The 25,213-nt window shown below is 63.3% G+C and overlaps 1 protein-coding gene across 3 annotated transcripts in view; it reads left to right on the top strand.

Annotated features, from left to right (window-relative positions):
- Positions 1 to 25,213, top strand: part of NFIC (nuclear factor I C) — a 152,818-nt gene that overhangs the window by 42,527 nt on the left and 85,078 nt on the right. For all 3 annotated transcript variants that reach the window (XM_065422208.1, XM_065422207.1, XM_065422204.1), the window contains exon 2: positions 8,785 to 9,316. In XM_065422208.1, coding sequence (XP_065278280.1) covers positions 8,785 to 9,316 — 532 coding nt within the window. The remainder of the gene's footprint in view (positions 1 to 8,784; positions 9,317 to 25,213) is intronic.

The following is a 25,213-nucleotide window of genomic DNA, read 5'->3' as shown; positions in this document are numbered from 1 at the left end:
AAACTGAGGCACAGAGGGGGGAAGGGATGTGCCCAGGCTCATCCAGCAGGTCAGTAGCAGAGCCAGGAATAGATCCAGGGCTCCGGTCTCCCCTACCAATGCCCGTCTTTCTCTCTGTTCTCTTCTGCACCGCCTCCGTATAGCCCCGCAATGCACGACCCAAACTATTCCTGTCTGTCTGTCTCTCTTGCCCATATGTATTTACACTGTGAGCTCTTTGGGGCAGGGACTGTCTTTCTATTCAATCTTTGTACAGTGCCTAGCGCAGTGGGAACCTGGGCCAGGGTGGGGCTCCAGGCGCTACCGTAATACACCTAATAGATAATGTACAGTGCCTAGTGCAGTGGGGACCTGGGCCAGGTTGGGGCTCCAGACACTACCGTAATACACCTAATAGATAATGTACAGTGCCTAGTGCATTGCGTGACTGGGCCAGGGTGGGGCTCCAGGCGCTACCGTAATACACCTAATAGATATGTACAGTGCCTAGCGCAGTGGGGACCTGGGCCAGGGTGGGGCTCCAGACACTACCGTAATACACCTAATAGATAATGTACAGTGCCTAGCGCAGTGGGGACCTGGGCCAGGGTGGGGCTCCAGGCACTACCGTAATACACCTAATAGATAATGTACAGTGCCTAGTGCATTGCGTGACTGGACCAGGGTGGGGCTCCAGGCACTACCGTAATACACCTAATAGATAATGTACAGTGCCTAGCGCAGTGGGGACCTGGGCCAGGGTGGGGCTCCAGACACTACCGTAATACACCTAATAGATAATGTACAGTGCCTAGCGCAGTGGGGACCTGGGCCAGGGTGGGGCTCCAGGCACTACCGTAATACAACTAATAGATAATGTACAGTGCCTAGCGCAGTGGGGACCTGGGCCAGGGTGGGGCTCCAGGCACTACCGTAATACACCTAATAGATAATGTACAGCACCTAGCGCAGTGGGGACCCGGGCCATGGCTGGAGCTGCTAAACACGACAGGGATACCAATAATATCTTAACTCCACTTTTTATCTCCCTAGCTACTGCGCCAAACCAAGCTGTCACTGCCCCTCCCTCTCCCGAGGAGCCTGGGTTTGCTTAGGGATTTTAACCACCCCCTGGGGCGTCACACAGCCCGGCCCCGCAGGAGACGGCCATCTCACGGCGCCTGCCCAGTTGTTTGCGCGTCCCCCGGAACATCTGTATTTACGGCACATGAATTGGTCCCTTGTCCGGCCTGGCCACTAAGGCAGATTAAGTATATGTGACATCTTTGTGCAGCGGAGATAATCCGGGAGGGGAGGGAAAGTTGTCCGAGTGGCTGATCGGATTTCAGGAGCTGCCCCAGCAGATCCCTGCTTAATCCCGGCGCAGAAATCAGCCTTTTGGGGCCACAGGGCTTCTTCCCTGGACCAGTCACCAGTGCAAGGGGATGGGGGGTCAGCAGCAGCCCCGTGAACAGAGAATGCAGCAGAAACTGGAGCTGGGACCCGTCTTAATAAGCTATAGGGCGCCTGGGAGAACAAGGGCCAGTCTATACTGGGCCCCAGAACTGCGGCTATGGGGGAGTTTGAAGGAAACTCCTCTAGGCAGGGGCTGTTCCCGTGGGGTTGTGGCCGGGGCCCCGATCCTGACTGGGCCCCTGAGCGCTGCTGTATTAGAAATAGCACTCAGAGCGCCGGAGCAGGATGGAGCCGTCACCTCTGCCGAGCTGATGCCCCGTTTGGGATTTTGTGGGACTTGGCCAGATCCCCGGAAGGAGTTTGTTCATAGTGAAAAAAGAAAATCTTTGTGTGTTGTGTGTCGGAGCAGGAGGGGCCAGACCTGGGGCTTGTATCAGATCTTCAGGGTCGAGATATATTGACAGAGCTGGGGCAGGGGGGAGCCCAGAGCTGGGATAACAGGGGGCTGCAGGTTGGGAGTGAGGGGCACCGGCAGAGCAGGGGGGGTTCTAAGGACTGGACTAATGGGGGCTACAGGGCAGGATTGAGGGGCATGGAAAGAGCTTGCCCTGCCCCTGTCTGCATTGCCCAATGGTTCCTCCCCCATTGCTTTTCCCCAGGGCGTCCCCTCACCTCCCCCCACCCCCCGGACGGCCTCGTCACAGCGACCTGCCACTGCTGAGGAAAGCAGGGGGTGGTCCCCATCTCTGCTGCTCCTTCAGCCCTCAAGAGTGGGCGCTGGAGAGCCAGGCGAGGGGCAGCCCAGAGAGCAGGGCACGGCCTAGGCAGCCCCTGCTGTCTCCACCTCCTCCCAGCCCTACCGGCTGCAGGCTGGCCAGGCCATGTCTGGGGCGAGGCTGGGCACCCCTGCACTCGGGGGGCAATGGGGCAGCTCCCTCGCCCACCTGGGTTGGCCCAGGGTCAGCTGATGGGCAGTGTGGTGCCTATGTTAGTCCCTGTGCCTGACGCTGCAGAGGGGCACTGGCTGCCCAAGGGGGTTGGGAACCGGTTGTGGGGCCTCTGGGGCAGGGTGGGTGGCGGTACCCGGATGCTGTCCCCAGGGGGGCGCGGTGGGGTGGCCTGCATGTGACACGAGCCCACTGGGCTCAGTCCAGCTCCCTCCTACGCAGGGGTCCCTCAAAGCCCACCTCCCTAACTGGCCCCTTCTCAGGGCCCTGAAGGATCAAACGGGCGCTGGAGTCTGAGCTCCCGGGCGTGGGGAGTGCGGGCAGTGCTGGGCCAGTGAGCCCTGGGCACCAGGTCCAGTGCCTCGCCAGAGCTAAAGTCACTTGCCAAAGCTCCAGGGAGTTGTATTTTGGAGTGCCCGGGTGTGTGTGGGGGGGTGTCACAGCCTTGCCAAGGGGACACAGTTATGGAGAGAGCCGGGCAGCACTGGGGGCGGGGGGCGTGGTGAGCTCAGCCCCTCTTGCCAGCGCCCCCCAGTGTCCATCCCGCAGGAGCAGGGCAAGCCCATGTCCTCCAGCCTCCTGGGTCTTCACTAGACACTCACCGCCCGCCCCCACCGCTAGGCCAAGGGGCCTCGGAACAATCAACCCTCCGCCAGGTTCGATGGTCAGAGGGATGAGCTGCAAACAGAGGTGCCCTGTGAGTGAGCAGGAATGCCTCTGAGTGTGTAAGGAGAGGTGCCCACAGTGGGTGCGTAAGGAGCGGAGCCCGTGTTGGGTGTGTAAGGAGAGGTGCCTGCAGGGGGTGTGTAAGGAGAGGTGCCCATGGTGGGTGTGTAAGGAGAGGCGCCCATGGTGGGTGTGTAAGGAGAGGTACCCATGGTAGGTGTGTAAGGAGAGGCGCCCATAGGGGGTGTGTAAGGAAAGGTGTCCATGGTGTGTGTGTGAGGAGAGGTGCCCGTGCTTAGAGAGGGGCCCATGGCGGGTGTGTAAGGAGAGGTGCAAGTGGAGGGTGTGTAAGGAAAGGTGCCCATGGTGTGTGTGTGTGAGGAGAGGTGCCCATGGTGGGTGTGTAAGGAGAGGTGTCAATAGTGGGTGTGTAAGGAAAGGTGCCCATGGTGTGTGTGAGAGGAGAGGTGCCTGTGCTTAGAGAGGGGCCCATGGCGGGTGTGTAAGGAGAGGTGCAAGTGGACGGTGTGTAAGGACAGGTGCCCATGGTGTCTGTGTAAGGAAAGGTGCCCATGGTGTGTGTGTGAGGAGAGGTGCCCATGGTGGGTGTGTATGGAGAGGTGCCCATGGAGGGTGTGTAAGGAGAGGTGCAAGTGGAGGGTGTGTAAGGAAAGGTGCCCATGGTGCGTTTGTAAGGAAAGGTGCTCATGGTGTGTGTGTAAGGAGGTGCCCATGGTGGGTGTGTAACAAGTGGTGCCCATGGTGGGTGTGTAAGGAGAGGTGCCCATGGTGGGTGTGTGAGGAGAGGTGCCCACGGTGGTTGTGTAAGGAGAGGTGCCCATGGTGGGTGCTTAAGGAGAGGTGCCCGTGGTGGGTGTGTAAGGAGAGGTGCAAGTGGTGGCTGTGTAAGGAGGTGCCCACGGTGAGTGTGTAAGGAGGTGACCATGGTGTGTGTGTGAGGAGAGGTGCCCACGGTGGGTGTGTAAGGAGGTGCCCGTGCTTTGAGAGGGGCCCTGCAGGTACTGGTCAGAGCTCCCCTTGGCAGCACGAGTCCCCTCCACTCCCCTGTCCACTGGGTTCTGGTTCGTTTTCCCTCCCTGCCTCGGAGGCGCAAGTGCCTGGTGCGGGATGCGCCCGGCGTCCTGCGGCAGGCAAGGGGCAGCCTGGCGTGTGCGTGTATCAGAGGGACGGGGCGTTCCCTGCGGAGCGACTTGGCGGGCCTGGGAGCGATCTGGCTCTGGGACGCCCCGCCAGGACCCTGGCTGGAGAAGGGCTTGGCCCGAGTCGGCTGGGGGCATGGCCGTGGTTTGATACACCAGCCAGCCCGGGTCAAGGGTTGTTTTTGGAACTGGTGGCTGCTGTTTTCGGCTCCTGTCTTGCTTTGCCTTGACCTTCTTCCCTGATGGGAGCCGCAGCCTGGCTGCCGGGGATTAGCAGCTGCTGCCAATCGGGGCCAGCGGGGATCCGGGCCTCCCTTCTCTCTTGCAGCTACACCCCCGCAGGGTGCCAGGGGCGGACGGACGGGAGCAGCTGTCCAGTCTTGGGCCCAGGTTCCCTAGCACCCCTGGGGCTTGGCCTCGGGCCCCCCCCCTCCTGCCGCCTTCTGCTGCCCGGCGAGTTGGATGGGCCGCACGGCGGAGAGCCACCACGGATGGTACCGTGAGCTCCACTGTCCGTCCTGAGCCGGCAGCCGGTCCGGCCAGTCACCACCTAGCTCTGGCGATGGGGCATCAGGTCGCTGCCACTAGGCACCACTGTCCTGGGATGCCCTGAGCCACTGGGGCTTGACGGGGGGAAGGGGGGTGGAAAGTGAAACTGTGAATCTGCAGCAGGGGTGTGGGGGATGGGCTCTCTGGGTCTGGGCACAGGTGGGTCAGGGCCAGGGTGAGCCAGGGTGGGGGGTCCCTGGCTGTGGGCACAGGTGGGTCAGGGCCAGGGTGAGCTGGGGTGGGGGGTCCCTGGCTGTGGGCACAGGTGGGTCAGGGCCAGGGTGAGCTGGGGTGGGGGGTCCCTGGCTGTGGGCACAGGTGGGTCAGGGCCAGGGTGAGCCGGGGTTAGGGGGTCCCTGGTCTGGGACTAGCTGATCATGCCGTGGGGTCACGTAGGGCAGGTCATTTGGCCTGGGGGCTGCGGGATCTGCCCCAGCTCAAACAGGCTCTGTCCCAGCCCCGGGCTGTCCGCATGCAGCCCTGGACTATCCCCACTGGCTTCCCAGATTCCCCGTCTCACCAGCCGCACACGCCGGGTGTCCCCAGTCAGCGAACCCCCAGCCCCCAGCTCTATGCAGGCTTGCGGTGCTGACGAGACCCTAGCTCCTGCCCCTGGGCCTGTGCTGCCCGTGCCGAGCAGAGCGCTGGCTCCCACCCTGCACCCAACACGCCCCTGGGAGGAGATGGGCCGAATGGCTCTGTGTCCATCGTCTCAGCGGCTCTGGATCTGAGGCACTTGGCTTGCAGCTAAAAAGACACTTTTTGGGTCTTGCTGCCCTGGCTCCCTGTTTGATTTTTATTTGTTTTTTTCATTGCCCACCCCTGGCACGGCCAGCCGGGGATCTGAGAGCCCAGCTGAGCTTCCCCCTTCACCAATCAGTGCTGGTCAGAAGGGCCTGCAGGTCCCTTCCTGCAGGCCGGGGTGACTCCCTGTAGCCTTCCAATTCTCTGCTTGGAACCACTGGGGCTGGAACGAGGGGCGCTGGGGGGCTGCTGCCCCCCCTTAGAATCATAGAATATCAGGGTTGGAAGGGACCTCAGGAGGTAACTAGTCCAACCCCCTGCTCAAAGCAGGACCAATCCCCAACTAAATCATCCCAGCCAGGGCTTTGTCAAGCCTGACCTTAAAAACCTCTAAGGATGGAGATTCCACCACCTCCCTAGGTAACGCATTCCAGTGCTTCACCACCCTCCTAGTGAAATAGTGTTTCCTAATATCCAACCTAGACCTCCCCCACTGCAACTTGAGACCATTGCTCCTTGTTCTGTCATCTGCCACCACTGAGAACAGCCGAGTTCCATCCTCTTTGGAACCCCCCTTCAGGAGAGGGTTAGCTCAGTGGTTTGAGCATTGGCCTGCTAAAGCCATGGTTTTGAGTTCAATCCTTGAGGGGGCCATTTAGGGAACTGGGGTAAAAAAAAATTTGTCTGGAGATTAGTCCTGCTTTGAGCGGGGGTTGGACTAGATGACCTCCTGAGGTCCCTTCCAACCCTGATATTCTATGAAATCTAGTTGAAGGCAGCTATCAAATCCCCCCTCACTCTTCTCTTCTGCAGACTAAATAACCCCAGTTCCCTCAGCCTCCCCTCATGTGCCCCAACCCCCTGATCATTTTTGTTGCCCTCCACTGGACTCTCTCCAATTTGTCCACATCCCTTCTGTAGTGGGGGGCCCAAAACTGGACGCAATACTCCAGGTGTGGCCTCACCAGTGCCGAATAGAGGGGGAAATCACTTCCCTAGATCTGCTGGCAGGTAGTTATAACAAACTTTGAATACATGGTTTCTAGCCAGCACCCCTGCTTGGGACACCTCTGTTTCTCGTGGCCATGGCCGTGGGCAGCAGGGTCTGTGGATGACGCCCCAGGAGGAGCGGACTCCGGCCCTTTCTCCCTTTTTGGGGTAGCTGTGCTGGAACCCAAAGCCGGGAAAGCTGTGTTAGTCACCCGGGCCAGCAGCCCCGGCCCAGGACACCCCCAGGAGGCGGAGGGTGACGGGAGGAAAGGGCCGTTTTTTTCAAACACTCATTTTTCAGAGCAGAACCACAGTCCAAAGAAAAATAATTTTTCAACGGCTTTCCAAATTCTTGGGCAAAACTGCTGCTTCTCACAGTTCTTGTGTTTTCTTAAAAGCCGCGGGGACGGATCCTCGCCTTCTCTTACGCCGCCGTAGCTCTGCTGCTCGCCGTCGAGCTGCCCCCACTTTACGCCGGGCCGGCGAGGGAAGGATCTCGCCCCCGAGGGAGGGAGGGAGCAGCTCCGGTTGTGGTTAGCAGCCTCCTGCCATGCGATCGTGCTGAGCGGAGATTCTGCTCTGCAGAGCGACTCAAGGAAAACATTGCCGAAGTGCTGCCAGAGCAGAGCGGGCTTGGCACGCGGGGCTTTTCCTGATGCAATCCCAATTAGCCTTAATCGGAGCCATATTCAAAGCAGTCAGCGCACCCAAAATGTCAGGGAGGTCTGGCACGAAGAACCCGCTGCCTCTTGGGTTTCATCTCAGTTCTAAATCGGGGGGGATTTTTCCTTCCTTCGCACACACGCAAAGGCGGCTGGGAACCTGGCGTGGGTGTTTTTTAATGGCAGGTGGTCCTGCTATAGCACTCCTTTCCCCGCTCCTAGTAACCACCTTCCGGCACTTCCCCCCAAGCCACGAAATGGGGAAATCGGGTACGGAGGGGACGTGCTTTTCTTGGTTTTGTTCTTGGACGGACTCTCTGGGAAACACTAGCCAAGTGGAAAACGACCGTCAGAGCGTGACTCACTGGAGCGGGGTCTGGGCCAGAAGTGGGGTGACTGGGGCGTTCCCTGGATGGGCCTGCTGGTCACGCGGCCGCTGGGCAGCGTCGGGTCTGGGAAAGGGGCCACTGGGCCTGGACCCCTTTGGCCCTGTGCATGGGCTGGCCCATGTTCCCTGGCAGGCAGCACGTGGGCTCACACTCATGCTTGGGCTCAGGAATCCAGTCTGCCGGCTCCTCCTCGCCGGGCACCGGGCACAGGTTTCATCAGAGGCTGGCATACACCGGGCATGGCCGTGGGGCAGTCTGAGCCTGGCTTGCTGGGCCGTCGGGGCGAGAGGGGAGGGGAGGGGGTTCGTTTAGGCAGTTGGAGCCTCTACAGTCGCCGGCCGCTGGTGATCCAACCCCAGCCCCGCTCACCACAGCGCCTGGCAACGCAGGTTCCCGCTGTGCTGGCCGTGGTGTGTGTGGGAGGGGGATCCAGACTCTTCTCACCCCCAACCCCCCAGGCCTAAGTCTGGTGTAAGCTCAGGGATGACTCCAAAGAAGACAGAGGGATCCCCCACCCCATGGCGGGAGCAGGCCCAAAGGGGGGCACAGGAGCTCCAGGCTGGGCAGCAAAGGGTCTGAGCTCCTAGCGGGTGACCCTACCACCCCAGGGGACACGCCCCGACCCCCTGGCAATGCCAGGCCGGGCCCGGCCGGGGGTCGCCCATTTGTGTCCATTAAACAGGGAAGATGATGAACGTGCAATAATTCGCTTTATCAAATGGCTGCAGCAAAATTCCCCGGGTGGGATCCCCAAGGCGCCAGTTCCACCCACCCCCCTCTTCACACCCCTCCCCAGGGACTAGCGTGGCCCTGCTAGGATGCACACACGCTGGGAAGAGAGCTCAGGAGTCCAGACCCCCCGACTCTCCTCCCAAAGCTGGAAACAGAACCCAGGAGTCCTGGCTCCCAGCCTGCCCTGCTCTAACCACTAGACACCACTCCCCTTGTATCCAGCAGCCCTGAGTCCCAGGTCCCCAGTGGAGACCAGTGCTTAGAGTAGTAGGAAGCCAGAGTAGGACTCCTGGGTTCTATTCCCAGTTCGGTCAGAGAACCCAGGAGTCCTGTCTCTCGGCCCCCAAGCTCTAACCGCTAGATTCCCCTCCTTTTCCATAGCTGGGAAGAGAACCCAGGAGTTCTGATGCCCAGCTCCTCCCCCCAATACTATGCTATGTTCCCACGGAACCATGGGCCCTACAGACTCCCCCTGTGCACGGTGCCCCCCGTGGTCCTGCCTGTCTGTGCGTCTGTCCTGACGGCCCGACCTGTCTGCTTGCTCCTGCAGGATGAGTTCCATCCGTTCATCGAGGCGCTGCTCCCCCACGTCCGGGCCTTCGCCTACACGTGGTTCAACCTGCAGGCCCGCAAGCGCAAGTACTTCAAGAAGCACGAGAAGAGGATGACGAAGGACGAGGAGAGGGCGGTGAAGGACGAGCTGCTGAACGAGAAGCCCGAGGTCAAGCAGAAGTGGGCGTCCCGGCTGCTGGCCAAGCTACGCAAGGACATCCGGCCCGAGTTCCGGGAGGACTTTGTGCTCTCCATCACGGGCAAGAAGCCCTCGTGCTGCGTCCTCTCCAACCCCGACCAGAAGGGCAAGATGCGGCGCATCGACTGCCTGCGCCAGGCCGACAAGGTGTGGCGCTTGGACCTGGTCATGGTGATCCTCTTCAAGGGCATCCCGCTGGAGAGCACGGACGGGGAGCGGCTGGTCAAGGCGGCCCAGTGCACCAACCCCATCCTGTGCGTCCAGCCCCACCACATCAGCGTCTCCGTCAAGGAGCTCGACCTCTACCTGGCCTACTTCGTCCGCGAGAGAGGTAAGCGCTGCCCGCGGCTCCCCCGGGGCCGGGTTTGCATTGCATTGCCGCCTGGCACTGCGGGAGGGGACGGGGCTGTGCCCAGAGGCCATCCCCAGCGGGCAGGAATTCAGGCCCAGTTCTTCCCTGTTTTGGGGACTTTGACCTGCAAAGATGAACCTGGGAACCAACTCGCCCCAAATTCTCTGCCTCAGGGACCGGTGCCCCAGCCGCCCGGATCCTCAGCCCCTCCCCACTCCCACCAAATGCGGCACAGCTCCCAACCCTGCTCCTTTTCCTGGGGTCTCCCAAAATGTAAGCCTTGGTGTAAATGCCAGCCTGGGTGTGCCATCTCCTGCCCATCTGGAATGGATCCTGGCTGTTGGTGGTTTTGTTCTTGGTGAGTTGCCAGAGGTGGCTGCATGTCAGTGGTGGGGCGGGGGCAGGGCGGTTGTGTGCAGTCTTGGGGTCCTTCAGAATGTGGCATGTGCCTCCCTGTGGGATCTAGACACCCACCCACCGTCATGCCATCTCCGGGTGCTCCCCAGCCAACAGCAAGGGCAGCTCCCCTCCCTGGGGCCATGTGGCTGCGGGGTGCATTGAAGGGTGGAGTAGGCGGCCTGGCAGTGCAGGGACAGCCTCTACCCAGTGCATCTCGGGGGAGAAGGGGGGGCTGCCTGGGTGCCCGGGGGCAGGGATCCCGGCCTTGGCATGGCTGCATTCACCTGCAATGAGAGCCCAGAAGGGCAGGTGCTGAGCCAGCCAGCTCTGGTCACAGCGCGGGGGCAGCCGGAGGGACTGGGCCCGTGGGCAGGAATACGGGCATGGCTGGGAATGTGGGACAGCCCAGGGGAAAGTCAGCCCAGCACCGCCCGGGCAGTGAGAGCGGAGACAGAGCTGGGGCTGAGGAGACAGCGTGCTGGCAAGGGCACGTGGTAGCCGGCAAGGCCGGCTCCATGCACAGAGGCATTGGTAAGAGCTGGGAGGTGATGCCCTCACGGGAAGCCCTGCGGGAATAGCGGCCTTCATTCTGCCCCCGAGACGCTGCAGGGAGCTCCGAGGTCGGGGGCTCCACATCACAGTTCATGCCACGGTTTCAGTGCTGGCTGCTGATTCTGGGCCCCTGGCTCTCCAGCTGCCCTGATTTGCAGAGGTGCCGAGTGCCGAGAAAATACTATAGGGTGCAATAATCCCCAGTGACTCCACTGTGGCCAGGATCCCCCAGAGCGCAGCCAGGGGGCCGTGGTGATAAATCTGGACCGGGAGCGACGGGCGGGGCCAGTTCCGGCTGTGGGAGTTCTGCTGAGGCTGCAGACCCAGCTCCCGAGGGAGGGGACGAGGCTGCAGCGCCCTGACCCCGAGGGGCTGCCTGGGCTTTAGCACCTAGGAGCCAACGCTGGGTTTCTCCCTGGCCACGCAGCAGTGGCCTGTGGCTGTGCTGGGGTGGGGAGGATGCTGTTGTTATTTCTGATGGTAGCACTCTCAGGCTCCGCTGGGCTTGGTGCTGTACAGACACCAAGCGAGGCTCTTCCCTGAAAAGCTCCCAGTCTAAATAGACAAAACACGGGGGGGAGGGGGGGGGACTGAGGCATGGCACAGGGACGTGACTTGCCCGAGGTGTCACAGCAGGTGCGTGTCAGAGCCGGGCGTAGAGCCAGGAGTCCCAGGCTAGAGCCTTAGCCACTGGTGGGTCAGAGGTTTAGCTGGCGTGTGAAGCAGTTCAGGTCTGTTGTTTGTCCCCCGGCGGGTTGCTGTCCCGCGCTGGTACCCGGCACTCTGACAGACCCACTCCGGTGCAGGACGTTTGGGGCCACAAGGGACCGGCTGCGGCTCACCGAGGCCGGAAGCTCATGCGCTGTGAGTGATTTGTTGGGCCCTGGTCTCGCCGGCTGGCTCTCTGTGATTCCCCCTCCGGATTGTGCGTTCTCCCTTCAGCATGGGCGGAACCTCTGGGGTCCCGCTAGAGCCCTCTCCCCGCCCTCAGCACATGCTCTGGGGCCACGTGCTGATCCCAGAGCCCGGAGCGTGACCCGCCCTGGCCAGCACGGACGGGGATGGAACAAGGGACTGTGTCGGCGGAAGGGAAGTAGCGTTTGCCCTCTGGCTGCTCCGCGGCTGGGATCTGGGGAGGTTTGCTGCAGTCAAGGCCACCGTTTGATTCCAAGACTTTAATCCACACACAATGCAGAAGGAGATTTAGCCCCAGCCCTGGGAGCATCTGACTTGTGTCTGGGATCCCACTCAGAGCCCAGCACAAGCCCAGACAGATGGGAGGGGGGGTCTGGGTGGCACTGGGGGTGGGCGCATGGGACCAGAGCCCGGGAAATGGGGCCAACACTGCAGTGGGAATGTGGGTGCAGCAGGACTCAGGAATCAGGACCCCGCTGCACTTGGAGAAGTTCAGCGACTTGGCCTGGGATTGCTCCTTGCAATGGATTGGTAGATACTGGTTTCCGCCCGAGGCAGAGACCCTGGCCCTTCCGTTCCCAGCCCAGTCATGGGTGCCACAGGCTCTCGCTGTGCTTGGCTCCGGGACTAGAGGGGCCAGGCCAGAGCTCCCGGTACCCATGCCCCAGGGAGCTAATCTGAAACAAGCCAGGCAGGTGAGGACTTTGCTGCAGGGATCGCCTCGGGACCCCCGAGATCTCTGCTGGGCTCGGGCAGGCCTTGCCCCTCCCCAGCCAACGGCAGACGGGAGAGCCCCCACTCCCAGCATCCTAGCCCAGGCCCACGGGCAGATACTGACCCGAGTGGGCATTTCAGTGGCTGCCGTTCCAGCAAAGGGGACCTGACAACGCCGTCAATCACGCGAGGAGCAAACGTGTACGCTGGGGAAATTGGAGAAGACATTTGATTTGTTATGTGCTTTCCCCTCCCCCGCCAGGCTGAGCCAGCCGGCTGGGGGTGGCAGGTCGTGGGGATGGCGAGGGGCGGGGGCGCCGTCCTGGGAGCAGGGCAGACCCTGCTGCTGCTCGGCATCGTGTGCTTGAATATTGGGGGGCTGCCAGGCTCTGGGGCCAGGTGTCTGTGCCGACTGGATTCTGCTTTTCTCAATCAGTTAGCACCTTAATTAATCTCCGGTGGATTCTCGGTGGAGGCTGCTGGACACAGACAGGCCCCGTGGTTCTCTCTGGCTCCCCACCGGGTCTCTCCTGGAAGGGGTCAGCCACCTACTCTGCAGTGGCCCAGAGCGGGGTGTGAAGTTAGCATGTGTCGTCATAGTCACACGCTGGGCCCGGCTGGGGCAGCCAATCGAATTTCGCACCTGCCTCTGGAGGGCGCCGCCAGGGAACGCTGTGACTGGTGTTTCTGCCGCCGTAAGGCCGAGCGTGGCTGCTCCTCTCTGCCGGGCGGGGATGCGGCATGCCGGGGGGGTGCTGTTCTCCCGGGGGGGGGGGGGAGGGGAGCCTGTGGGGAATGCAGAGAGAGCAGCTGGGAGGGATGGGACTGCGCCACCCCAATACAACAAATGTTGGGTGCAAATCTCCCTCCCTCCCATGCGTCGCTGCCTCCCCAGCACCAACCCCGCTGCAGTGCGGGGGGCACCCCGGGAGCGCCAAAGAGCCCCTCTCCGGAGCAGAAAGAGGAAACCTCTGACTGCACCCGCCTACCTCCCCCCCGAGAGACGCAGCAGGGCAGGCCGGGGAAGGCTCCGCTCTGAAGTGTGCCCTGGGGCAGGGGCGTTGGGGGGCCCCGGTGACCTGGCAGGCTGTGGTGGGGCAGGCCTGGGGAGAGATGGGCATCAGCATTCTGCTCCGCGCCTGCTCCCTCCGCGGGCTCCTCTGGGGGCGTGAGGGCAGCAGGACACGGTGGGGAAGGAGCCAGACCAGAATGTGTAATAAAGTGTGTGTGGGGGGGGTCCCTGTGTTTGCAGGGACCTTGAGGGGCTGGGGCGGACCTTGGCTCGGATCTGCCCTCTCTGACCCCGGGGTCAATCCGGAGTCACTCCGGAGTCACCCCAGCCAGGCTGGAGCCCGGCCGGCCCGCGCCCCAGCCTCCCGCAGACAGAGCTGCTCCAGCCGCGCGGCTCGGCTCGCCCAGGGGTCCAGCCGGGGGCGGGGGAGACCCCAGAGGAGACGCGGGGGGGGCACCTCCCCCGCTGCCTCCGACCTTGACCCCAGACGTCTGGGTCCTCGGGCAGCCGGAGTCACCTGACCCGCCCGGCTGGCAGCGCGCAGCTGATAAGGCTCCGGAGCTGCCGCCGGCCCCGGCCGCCTCTTAAGGTGGCGCCGCGTCCCCACTTAAGGCGGAACCCAGCCGGCCCGTGTGTGATGCGGGGGACGGAGGGGCGGGGCTGAGGTGTTCTGCGATCAAAGAGAAACAACCAAGGGTTTGATGGAAACCCCTGGATCTCACTGACGCCACCGGGTGTGAATCCAGAGTCACTCCAGATTTACACCGGTGCAGCTGAGATCTGAAATTGGGCTTTCTGGCCCGGATCCTGCCGGGGGAAATGAACCGGCCTAGCCCCTGTGGAACATTCCCATGCAGACATTCTTATCATGGATTAGTTATTACTGTAAATTCACACCCTACCTTAATCTGAATTAGCTTTCAGGTGTAGACAAGCTGTTATGCTAGACCAGTGGGAGGGGAAGCTGAGACAGCTCCCTGCCTGCCAGCAGCAGCCCCTTCCTCAGGGCATCTGGGCCTTCTCCTCTGTAGATCTTAAAGCGCTTTACAACCGGGTCATAGTCTTTATCCCCATTGTACAGATGGGGAAACCAAGGCACAGGGAGGAGAAGTGATTTCCCCCAGGTCACCCAGCAGGCCACGCCAGGGATAGAACCCCGGTCTTCTGAGTCCCAGTCCAGGGCTCTAGCCACTAGGCCATTTTGCCTCGGTAAAAGATGATTCCAAACCATCACAACCTGTGATGCAGCTGACCCGCTAGCCTGTACTTTGCATGGGGTGAGGGGCGAGATCCTTCTAGCTGATGCTGTGAACCCTGAGCTCTGGGCATAGCTGTGGGGGGAGCCCCGGGTGGGAGAAGCTGGGGGTCAGGGAGCATTGGCCGGGCCGGGGGCATATTATCTCCGGCCTCATCTCTGCACACAACTCAGCCCAGCCAAGGCAGGCTCTGAACTCCTCCCCCTGCCCATTCGCCTGGTGTCCCCGGGTGTGTGCGGGAGGACAGCCCAGCCATCATGCCCCCCTTGCCTCCCCCCCCCCCCCGCTTGCTGGCGCTGCCAGCTCTCAGCTGCTTCGGTTCTGTGGAGTTGGTTGAAATTTCTGGGCTTGTAAAAGCAAGAAGTGGCAGCTGGAGCCAGGGGAATTGGGTGCAAGGAGCTCGCAGGCGTCCTTGCGCCCTGTGCCAGCGCCTGGCAGGGCCCAGCTTACACTTCCAGCGGCCTCCTCCTTGGAGCCAAACCAGGCAGTAAAGCCAGGCTGCTGAGAGCCGCTACTGGGCAAACTTCCAGCCCCTGCCCTGCCAGAGATCCCTGATCCCCCTGCTAGCCCAGCCCTGCCCCCTCAGCTCTGCCGGTGCCCCTCACTCCCGACCCGCAGCCTCTGCCAGCCCCTCACATGCCTCCCTCCCCTCCGCCCCATAGCCAGCTCTTCACACGCCCCCCTCCCCTCCGCTCCATAGCCAGCCCCTCACACACCCCCTCCCCTCCGCTCCATAGCCAGCCCCTCACACGCCCCCTCCCCTCCGCCCCATAGCCAGCCCCCTCACACTCACACACACACACACACACCCCGCGCTCCCAGCATGGCAGAGACGGACTCGTCCCCGAGGTCTCTCGCTCAGGCCTGGCCTCCAGCATGTCTCTGTCTCACTTCCTTGCAGTCCCCATTCGCTCCCCCCCCCAGTCCAGGTGACCCAGACTGAGCCCATCACTGCCCCCAGGCAGCCCCCCTGAAATGTGGCACCCCCAGAGAGGGACCGATGTGGAGAGAATGGGAGTCCAGGACCCAGCCCCCCGGCCCCCCTCTCCTTGGGGGAGAATTTGGCCCGGGGCTAAGCCGTGCGGGGGCTGGACATTTTGCCCCCACCCCAGCTCCTGTGGCAGCGAAAGGGTTAAGGCCAGGCGAGGGCTCGTTAACCTGGCACCTCCCTGGTCCCCCGTTATCAGCCGGGAGCAGCCTGCCCCCCCCCCCCCCGCTGCACCGATAACGGACTGAGCCCAGCGCTGGGCCTGGGCCCTCTCCGCCCCTTCCACCCACCCCGGGATCCTTCGCCCCCCCCCAGCCCCACCCACCTTCTCCCAGCCCCCCAGCCCCTCCCCCGGCAGTGGCTCTGCCTTACAGGAGGGGGCTGATCTGGCTCCGTCCTTTCCCAGAGTCTGGGGGGATCCAGGGGCGGGATCACTCCACCTTTAGGAACCTGTGAGGAGGCTGAATTGGGGATCAGTTCCCTCCTGCCTGCTGCCCCCCTCCATGCCCTATGGTGCCCAGCATGGCCCCAGGGCTGTGGGAAGGTCCCAGTGCCCCACCTCAGACCTACCCCCCCCACTGTGTTCCCCACACAGAGCCTCTGGCCCCTCCCCCTCCCACCATCACACCTTGTTGCCCCGAGCCCCCAGCCTGGCCTCATCCCCTCCCTGCCGCGGCCATAACACCTGGTGCTCCGAGCGCTGGCCTCGGAGGGTCTGGGAGCAGTGACCAGTCCTTGAGGAAGCCCCCTGCGGGCAGGACTGTCCCCATTTTACAGATGGGGAAACTGAGGCACGGATAGACTCAACCAGGCGCCCCTGGGGCCTCAGGAAAGTTTGGATCCGGGCTTCACAGCGTTATTGAGGTGACTTGTCTGAGGTTACAGAGAGTCAATGACAGAGCCATAGAGGGACCTTTTGGTCCTGTGCCCCATGGCTCCCTGCCCTGGCCACTAGACCCCACTGCCCTCCCAGAGCCGTGGAGAGAACCCAGGCGTCCTGGCTCCCTGCTCTAAGCAGTCCTGCCCCTGCCCCTGCATGCAGAGCTGGGAACAGAGGCTGAGGTGCCACCTCCCCGCTTTGCTTTACAGCCGCTGAGGTGGGGAGGGGGGCTCCGTTTCTGTCCCCTGTTGCTGGGGGGGGGGGCACGTTCCGCCAGGTGAAGACAGGCCCTTATTGTGTGGGGCGGCGCCCGGCCCTGGCACCGCCCGCCCCTCCCCGGCACACGCGGGCAGCTGTTTGCTCGAGGCAAGAGCCTTGGCCAGAGCTTCAAAGGCCTGGCTGGGCCGCGGCAGGGACCAGGCCGGACGCCAGCCAGGCTGGGCACAACTACAGCGTCCCCTGGCCCCAGGGTCCAGGCACAACCTGCGGAGTCGCCCGCCTTTCCTGGGCACAAAGCCCTGGGCCCCTGGCTCGCCCAGCAAGGTGTCGGCGGCTGGAGAGCCCCCAGTGATTCTGAGACGCCCCCGGACCCCCCGACCCCGCGTGGGAACTGCCCCGGCCCGGATAACGTCCCTGCCTCTGGACGGCTGCAGTTACCCTGGGGGGAGACCCTGGGTGCCCCCAGGCTGGGGTCCCAGAGAAGCCCCCAGGGCACAGCCCCACCCATGTTCCCAGCCCTGGGGGCACTGGCTCAGCCCCCGGTGTGGGTGATCTGACTGCGCCCCGTCGCGCAGGGCGAGCGAGCGGGGCCGGGCGGCCGAGGGCTGGCGCCGAGGGGGCGGGGGAGCCCCTGATGTTGCTGCCTTCGAGGGTGGTTGGAAATCCTGGGCCCCAGCAGCTAACAGGCTGGTCAGCGCCGTGATTGAGGGCACTCAGCCGGGACCCCCCAGGGCTTCTCACGGGTTCCCTGCTGAGGCACTGGAGCTTCGGGGTGCTGGGGAGAGCTGCCCGGGGAGGCAGAACCCCCCTTGCCGGTCCCAGGCTCAGGGGAGAGCACAGGCCATGCGGGATTAGTCGTGGGAACAGTTTGTACAAGGAGCCGTCACTGCCATCAATCAGCAAGGGTGTGTGGGGAGCCCGGGGCTGGGCTACCAGGGGCTGCGGGTCGGGAGTGAGGGGCACCGGCAGAGCTGTCGGGGGAGCCCAGGGCTGGGATAGGAGGGGGCTGCAGGTCGGGAGTGAGGGGCACCGGCAGAGCTGTCAGGGGAGCCCAGGGCTGGGATAACAGGGGGCTGCCGGTCGGGAGTGAGGGGCACCGCCAGAGCTGTCAGGGGAGCCCAGGGCTGGGATAGGAGGGGCTGTGGGTCGGGAGTGAGGGGCACCGGCAGAGCTGTCGGGGGAGCCCAGGGCTGGGATAGGAGGGGGCTGCGGGTCGGGAGTGAGGGGCACCGGCAGAGCTGTCAGGGGAGCCCAGGGCTGGGATAGGAGGGGCTGCGGGTCGGGAGTGAGGGGCACCGGCAGAGCTGTGGGGGGAGCCCAGGGCTGGCAGGGGGCTGCGGGTCGGGAGTGAGTGGTGGGAGCTGCCTGCTTTCTCCCTTCCCCCACCCCTCCCACTGCTCTTTCTCTTTCTCTGCCCCTCTCCTGAGGGAGGAAGCAGCCCTGTAGCCTGGGCAGCAGTTTCCCTCCCTCGTCCTCGTCCTGAGAGCCCCCCAAGCCCCCCTAGTGCCGTGCTGACACTGTGGCCTGGCTAGGGGGCGCTGGCTCTGAGCCCGGGGGCTCGCAGGCCCCCTGGCAGAGGCAGCCCAGCCAAGCCAGGCCCCTTCTCAGGGACGAGATTTTAAGGCCTGTTTAAAAGTGGCTGGAGGTGGAGGCAGCGTGGCCCAGTGGTGAGAACGGAGAGCTGGGGGCCCGGACTCCTGGGTTCTGTTCCCTGCCTCTGCTGTGTGGCCTTGGCCAAGTCCCTTCCCCTGTCACTGCCTCAGTCTCCTTAGCTGTGCTGGGGAGGCAGCAGTCATGTCGTCTCCCCGCCCCCCAGAGCTGAGTCCCCAGATGCTGGCCAGACCCGGAGCGGCTCTCGAATGAACTGAACCGAATCCCCGGCTCCCGGCCCCCCGTGCGCCCCTTGGCTCTGACTCGGAGCTCCCCACTGGGCCCCTTCTCCAGCTTTCCTCTGCCTCCCCCCTCCGAGTCACCCCGTGACGTGCCCCTTCCCCCGATGAGAACCGAGCGGGCCCTGGGCGGCCTGGGGCTGGGCCCAGCGGTGTGCAGGGGGGGCAGAGCTTTGGGGCTGGGTGCCAGTGGGGGGGGGCTGGCTGGCCTGGGGTTGGGCCCAGTGGTCTGCAGCGGGAGGCAGAGCTCTGGGGCTGGGTGCCGGTGAGGGGAGCGGGGGGCAGGGCCCAGCGGTCTGCAGCGGGGGGCAGAGCTCTGGGGCTGGATGGTAGCGGGGGGTCTGGGGGGCCTGGGGCCGGGCCCAGCGGTCTGCAGCGGGGGGCAGTGCTCCATGGCCGGGGAGGTCATGCATGAAAGTCAGCAGCTTGGCAGCGTCCCAGGAATCGATCGCCTGGATCAATTGTGCCGGGGCCTCCGGAGCATCCCGGGCGGATTCCTGCAGAGCCGCGTGTTGCTGACGCCAGCCTTTGGGGCGGGCTCCCTCCCGGGGTGGGGGGAGCAGGCACGGGGGGCCAGCTGCAGTGTGCGGGGGCAGGATTGGGGTGAGGTGTGGGAGGAAGGGGGCAGCTCTCCCCAGAGCCGGCCAGGCTGGGTGGGGACAGGGGCACCCGAGGTGGGGTCCTGCCTCCCCGATCCACCTGGAACCAGGCAACGAGAGAGAGAAAAGGGGCCCTGCTCCTTGGGCTGCCCCGGTGCCAGAAGGGCGGGGGGGGGGGCAGTGAGAGAGTGCCCTGCTCTGTGCTGTGAGCTTCCTGCCAGCAGTGCCCTGCCCTGCGTCCTGGCTGATACACCAGCTGCGGGAGCTAATTGATTTCACCTGTCCCCATGCTGCCCCAGGCCCTGCGTCCAGGCTCCCACTGCTCTGTTGCGGTGCCGGGAGATAGATTCGGGCCCAGGGTTCGTACAGACCCTAATATCACCGCGTCCAAGGGGTCCCGTGGCTGTCCTCCCACCCACCCGCCTGAGCCTGGCTGCTCCCTGGCGGCCATACGCACTGGTCCGTGTTCTGTCGCCCGCTCTCCTTCCCGGCCTCTCCCCGCTCTGCTGCCTACGTTCAGCCTGGATTCCTGGCGCTAGGCACAGAAACCCCACACTAATGGGCCATGCAGCCCAGAGCCCACCGGCCTTGGGCACCTCGCCCCTGGTGGGCACTGCCCCAATGCAGGTGATCAGTCATGTGACTCCCACCCACCAGCCGGGCCTGGTGCGTGCTGGGCGTTTCGGGCGTGACACAGGGGGCAGCCGGGGCATCTTCGCCCCCCAGAGCGGCACCAGCCTCCACGCAGCCACCCACGGGTGCCAATGGTGTCCTGCAGCAACGGGGCTGCTGGACTCCCGAGGACGCTGGGGGTGAACAGGCAACCCCCCCCCCCCCATGCAGTCCCAGTCCCTCCAGCCTCACCAATGTCTCCTGCAGTGCAGGGGGGTTAAAGTGGTTCGGGGGGCGAGAACAGCAGCATGGGGGGGTCTGTGGCTGGAACCGGCCGGGGAGGGAGGGGAGAGCGTCGGGAAGGGGCACGCTCAGGGGTCAGCCCAGGCCGCTCTCTGCCCGGGGGTAGCTAACATGTCGGCTAGTCCAAGCCAGGTCTAGCACTTGGGTGAAGAGCACCTCGGATGCACCCGCCTGCACGCCTAGGCAGCAGGGCCAGGCAATGGCAAAGCACCTGCACAGTCCCCCAGGCCGAGCTACCCTACGATAACGGAGCAGCGTGCACGGTCCCGCCGGCCGAGCTACCCTACGATAACGGAGCAGCGTGCACGGTCCCGCCGACCGAGCTACCCTACGATAACGGAGCAGTGTGCACGGTCCCACCAGGCCGAGCTACCCTACGATAACGGAGCAGCGTGCACGGTCCCGCCGGCCGAGCTACCCTACGATAACGGAGCAGCGTGCACGGTCCCCCAGGCCGAGCTACCCTACGATAACAGAGCAGCGTGCACGGTCCCCCAGGCCGAGCTACCCTACGATAACGGAGCAGCGTGCACGGTCCTGCCAGGCCGAGCTACCCTACGATAACGGAGCAGCGTGCACAGTCCCCCAGGCCGAGCTACCCTACGATAACGGAGCAGTGTGCACGGTCCCGCCGGCCGAGCTACCCTACGATAACGGAGCAGTGTGCACGGTCCCGCCGGCCGAGCTACCGTACGATAACGGAGCAGCGTGCACGGTCCCGCCGGCCGAGCTACCCTACGATAACGGAGCAGTGTGCACGGTCCCGCCGGCCGAGCTACCCTACGATAACGGAGCAGCGTGCACAGTCCCCCAGGCCGAGCTACCCTACGATAACGGAGCAGTGTGCACGGTCCCACCAGGCCGAGCTACCCTACGATAACGGAGCAGTGTGCACGGTCCTGTCAGGCCGAGCTACCCTACGATAACGGAGCAGCGTGCACGGTCCCGCCGGCCGAGCTACCCTACGATAACGGAGCAGTGTGCACGGTCCCGCCGGCCGAGCTACCCTACGATAACGGAGCAGTGTGCACGGTCCCGCCGGCCGAGCTACCCTACGATAACAGAACAGTGTGCACGGTCCCACCAGGCCGAGCTACCCTACGATAACAGAGCAGTGTGCACGGTCCCACCAGGCTGAGCTACCCTACGATAACGGAGCAGCGTGCACGGTCCCGCCGGCCGAGCTACCCTACGATAACGGAGCAGCGTGCACAGTCCCCCAGGCCGAGCTACCCTACGATAACGGAGCAGTGTGCACGGTCCCGCCGGCCGAGCTACCCTACGATAACGGAGCAGTGTGCACGGTCCCACCAGGCCGAGCTACCCTACGATAACGGAGCAGCGTGCACGGTCCCGCCGGCCGAGCTACCCTACGATAACGGAGCAGCGTGCACAGTCCCCCAGGCCGAGCTACCCTACGATAACAGAACAGTGTGCACGGTCCCACCAGGCCGAGCTACCCTACGATAACAGAGCAGCGTGCACGGTCCCGCCGGCCGAGCTACCCTACGATAACGGAGCAGTGTGCACGGTCCCACCAGGCCGAGCTACCCTACGATAACGGAGCAGCGTGCACGGTCCCGCCGGCCGAGCTACCCTACGATAACGGAGCAGCGTGCACAGTCCCCCAGGCCGAGCTACCCTACGATAACAGAACAGTGTGCACGGTCCCACCAGGCCGAGCTACCCTACGATAACAGAGCAGCGTGCACGGTCCCGCCGGCCGAGCTACCCTACGATAACGGAGCAGTGTGCACGGTCCCACCAGGCCGAGCTACCCTACGATAACGGAGCAGCGTGCACGGTCCCGCCGGCCGAGCTACCCTACGATAACGGAGCAGCGTGCACAGTCCCCCAGGCCGAGCTACCCTACGATAACAGAACAGTGTGCACGGTCCCACCAGGCCGAGCTACCCTACGATAACGGAGCAGTGTGCACGGTCCCACCAGGCTGAGCTACCCTACGATAACGGAGCAGCGTGCACGGTCCCGCCGGCCGAGCTACCCTACGATAACGGAGCAGCGTGCACAGTCCCCCAGGCCGAGCTACCCTACGATAACAGAACAGTGTGCACGGTCCCACCAGGCCGAGCTACCCTACGATAACGGAGCAGTGTGCACGGTCCCACCAGGCCGAGCTACCCTACGATAACGGAGCAGTGTGCACGGTCCCGCCGGCCGAGCTACCCTACGATAACGGAGCAGCGTGCACAGTCCCCCAGGCCGAGCTACCCTACGATAACGGAGCAGCGTGCACGGTCCCGCCGGCCGAGCTACCCTACGATAACGGAGCAGCGTGCACGGTCCCCCAGGCCGAGCTACCCTACGATAATGGAGCAGTGTGCACGGTCCCGCCGGCCGAGCTACCCTACGATAACGGAGCAGCGTGCACGGTCCCCCAGGCCGAGCTACCCTACGATAACGGAGCAGCGTGCACAGTCCCCCAGGCCGAGCTACCCTACGATAACGGAGCAGTGTGCACGGTCCCGCCGGCCGAGCTACCCTACGATAACGGAGCAGCGTGCACGGTCCCCCAGGCCGAGCTACCCTACGATAACGGAGCAGTGTGCACGGTCCCGCCGGCCGAGCTACCCTACGATAACGGAGCAGTGTGCACGGTCCCACCAGGCCGAGCTACCCTACGATAACGGAGCAGTGTGCACGGTCCCACCAGGCCGAGCTACCCTACGATAACGGAGCAGTGTGCACGGTCCTGCCAGGCCGAGCTACCCTACAATAACGGAGCAGCGTGCACAGTCCCCCAGGCCGAGCTACCCTACGATAACGGAGCAGTGTGCACGGTCCTGCCAGGCCGAGCTACCCTACAATAACGGAGCAGCGTGCACAGTCCCCCAGGCCGAGCTACCCTACGATAACAGAGCAGCGTGCACGGTCCCACCAGGCCGAGCTACCCTACGATAACAGAGCAGCGTGCACGGTCCTGCCAGGCCGAGCTACCCTACAATAACGGAGCAGCGTGCACGGTCCCGCCGGCCGAGCTACCCTACAATAACGGAGCAGCGTGCACAGTCCCCCAGGCCGAGCTACCCTACGATAACGGAGCAGCGTGCACGGTCCCGCCGGCCGAGCTACCCTACGATAACGGAGCAGCGTGCACAGTCCCCCAGGCCGAGCTACCCTACGATAACGGAGCAGCGTGCACGGTCCCCCAGGCCGAGCTACCCTACGATAACAGAGCAGCGTGCACGGTCCTGTCAGGCCGAGCTACCCTACGATAACGGAGCAGTGTGCACGGTCCCGCCGGCCGAGCTACCCTACGATAACGGAGCAGCGTTCACAGTCCCCCAGGCCGAGCTACCCTACGATAACGGAGCAGCGTGCACGGTCCCCCAGGCCGAGCTACCCTACTATAACGGAGCAGCGTGCACGGTCCCGCCGGCCGAGCTACCCTACGATAACGGAGCAGCGTGCACAGTCCCCCAGGCCGAGCTACCCTACGATAACGGACCAGCGTGCACGGTCCCGCCGGCCAAGCTACCCTACCATAACAGAGCAGCCTGCGAGGTCCACCCCCACATAACAAGTGTTCCCAGAGATCCCGGCTGTCCTGAGTGGGCACAGCCCGTCCGAGCAGCCCTGCTGTAGCCAAGCGAGTTGGGGAAGGGGGGAGAACGAAGCCCCTTCCCCAAAGAAAGGGCATCCCGGTGGGCTGATTGACAGTGGTGAACTCCCCTGGGAGAAAGTCTGGAACTGGATTATGCAGCCCACCTGGAACGGACTCTGCCTACGGCTCCTGCAGAGGGTAGAACCAGCAGCAGGTTCTTGTGCTCCCCTGGGGATGGGAGGAGAAAACCTGGAGTGGAGTTTAGTCCACCAGTGAAATGGATCCAACCCCGCCGAGGAGGCAAACATGGGCTGGATTTCTGGGCCCTGGGGAATGGACTCTTCCCATGGCGAGGCTCGAACCCTGCAGGCCGGCTCCCATTAGCTGTCCCTGCTGCGGGCCCTGCTGCGTTTCAGCAAAGCACTCAGGCACTTGGTTAGCTGTCAGCGTGGGCTCAAATCCGGCCCACTGCAGCCCCGTCCTTAGACGCAGACGCCACCTGACGCGCTGACCTCAGTGGAGAGCACGTGCTGCCGGCGACGCACCCGCGGAAGTGCCTTGCTGAACGGGGGCCTTTCGGGGCGCGGACGGACAGGGGCAAAGGAGGCCGCGGCATTCCCGTTGTAACGGCTGCTTTCTGTCCTCTCCCCTTTGGGGGAGGGGATTTCCCAGGCTCGCTCTGTGGCTGAGTCCTGCTGGGAAGATGCAGCGCAATGAAGAGGGAGGAAAAGTCCCTTTTCTCACTGTTGCTAGGAGCTGCGCATGCACCGAGGGAGGAGGCCGGTCGCTGCCCCAGCACGCTAGGCCCAGGCCCCCAAAGGTGTTTCAGCTCCTACCGGCCACTGAATTTGAGGCTCTGGGCCGTAAAGTCTCAATGGCCCAAGGGATGCAGAGAGGGGAAGTGGCTTGGCAAAGGTCGTGTAGTGCTCCTGTGCTCTAACCACTGGGACAGGCTGCCTTGCTTGCTACGTGTGCTGCAAGCTTTCTCATTGATGATGAGAGAGGCCGTGTTTTGTGTGTGACGCCCCCTTTCCCATCTCCCTCCGGCGGCTCACAAAGAGATCCCTCCCCTGGCATCTCCCCAGATGGGACGGGAAGGACAAGGGGGAGGGAAGGCCTTTGGAAGCCAACGTGTCTGAATTCCTCCCCAGCTCGGCAGCTGGTTATCTGCACTCCCCAGCCCCAGTGTAAGCCTGGAGAAAAGCGAGGCAGATGGTACCAATCTGCTGGGTACCATGTGCCAAGCCTCTTGTCCTGAGCATGCCTTATGTCTCTGAGAGGGCCACCGTGCCAAATGTCTGTGCCGTCCTCCCATCTGGAAAGAAAACATCTCCCCATATGCCCGCAGTGCACGGTGCAGCCGCAAATATTTATCACAGCGCTCGCAAGGAAACTGACAAGATTCATAATATTTTGAATGCGCCTTTTGCAGAAATACGCATGCACACTCGCACACACACTCGCACGCACACTCACCCACGCACACTCACATGCTGATGCCCATATTTAGTCACACGCACACAAATACAGGCATATACACAGATATTCATACACCCACTTACGCACATAGAGACACATATTAATACATGCCACACGTACACACACATCCCTGTGCACTCACAAGCACGTGCACACACGTATTTACACATGCACATGTGCACATACACACCTCCAAATGCATGTATATTCCCACACACCCCCATTCCCAGACAAGTGATTGTCAGTTCCAAGTCCATCAGGGTAAAGGACCCGCCAGAGGCAGGCTGTGATTCACCCCAAGCCCAGGATTACAAACGGAGGAAATGCAGAGCTAAGACTCCAGCCCCGCTGCACTCCGGTCTGGAACCGCACGGCTAAGGCCCCCTGGCCATCGCAGAGCCGCCCAGGAGTGATGCAGGGCAGTCCTCAGGCCATTAAGACAGTTAGTGTTTGTGGCCTCCCATTAGGTGCAGCTGATTTGTAAAGATCTATTA

Source organism: Emys orbicularis, chromosome 24, assembly GCF_028017835.1.
Source record: "Emys orbicularis isolate rEmyOrb1 chromosome 24, rEmyOrb1.hap1, whole genome shotgun sequence".
NCBI lineage: Eukaryota > Metazoa > Chordata > Testudines > Emydidae > Emys > Emys orbicularis.
This window is presented reverse-complemented; position numbering and strand designations above follow the sequence as displayed.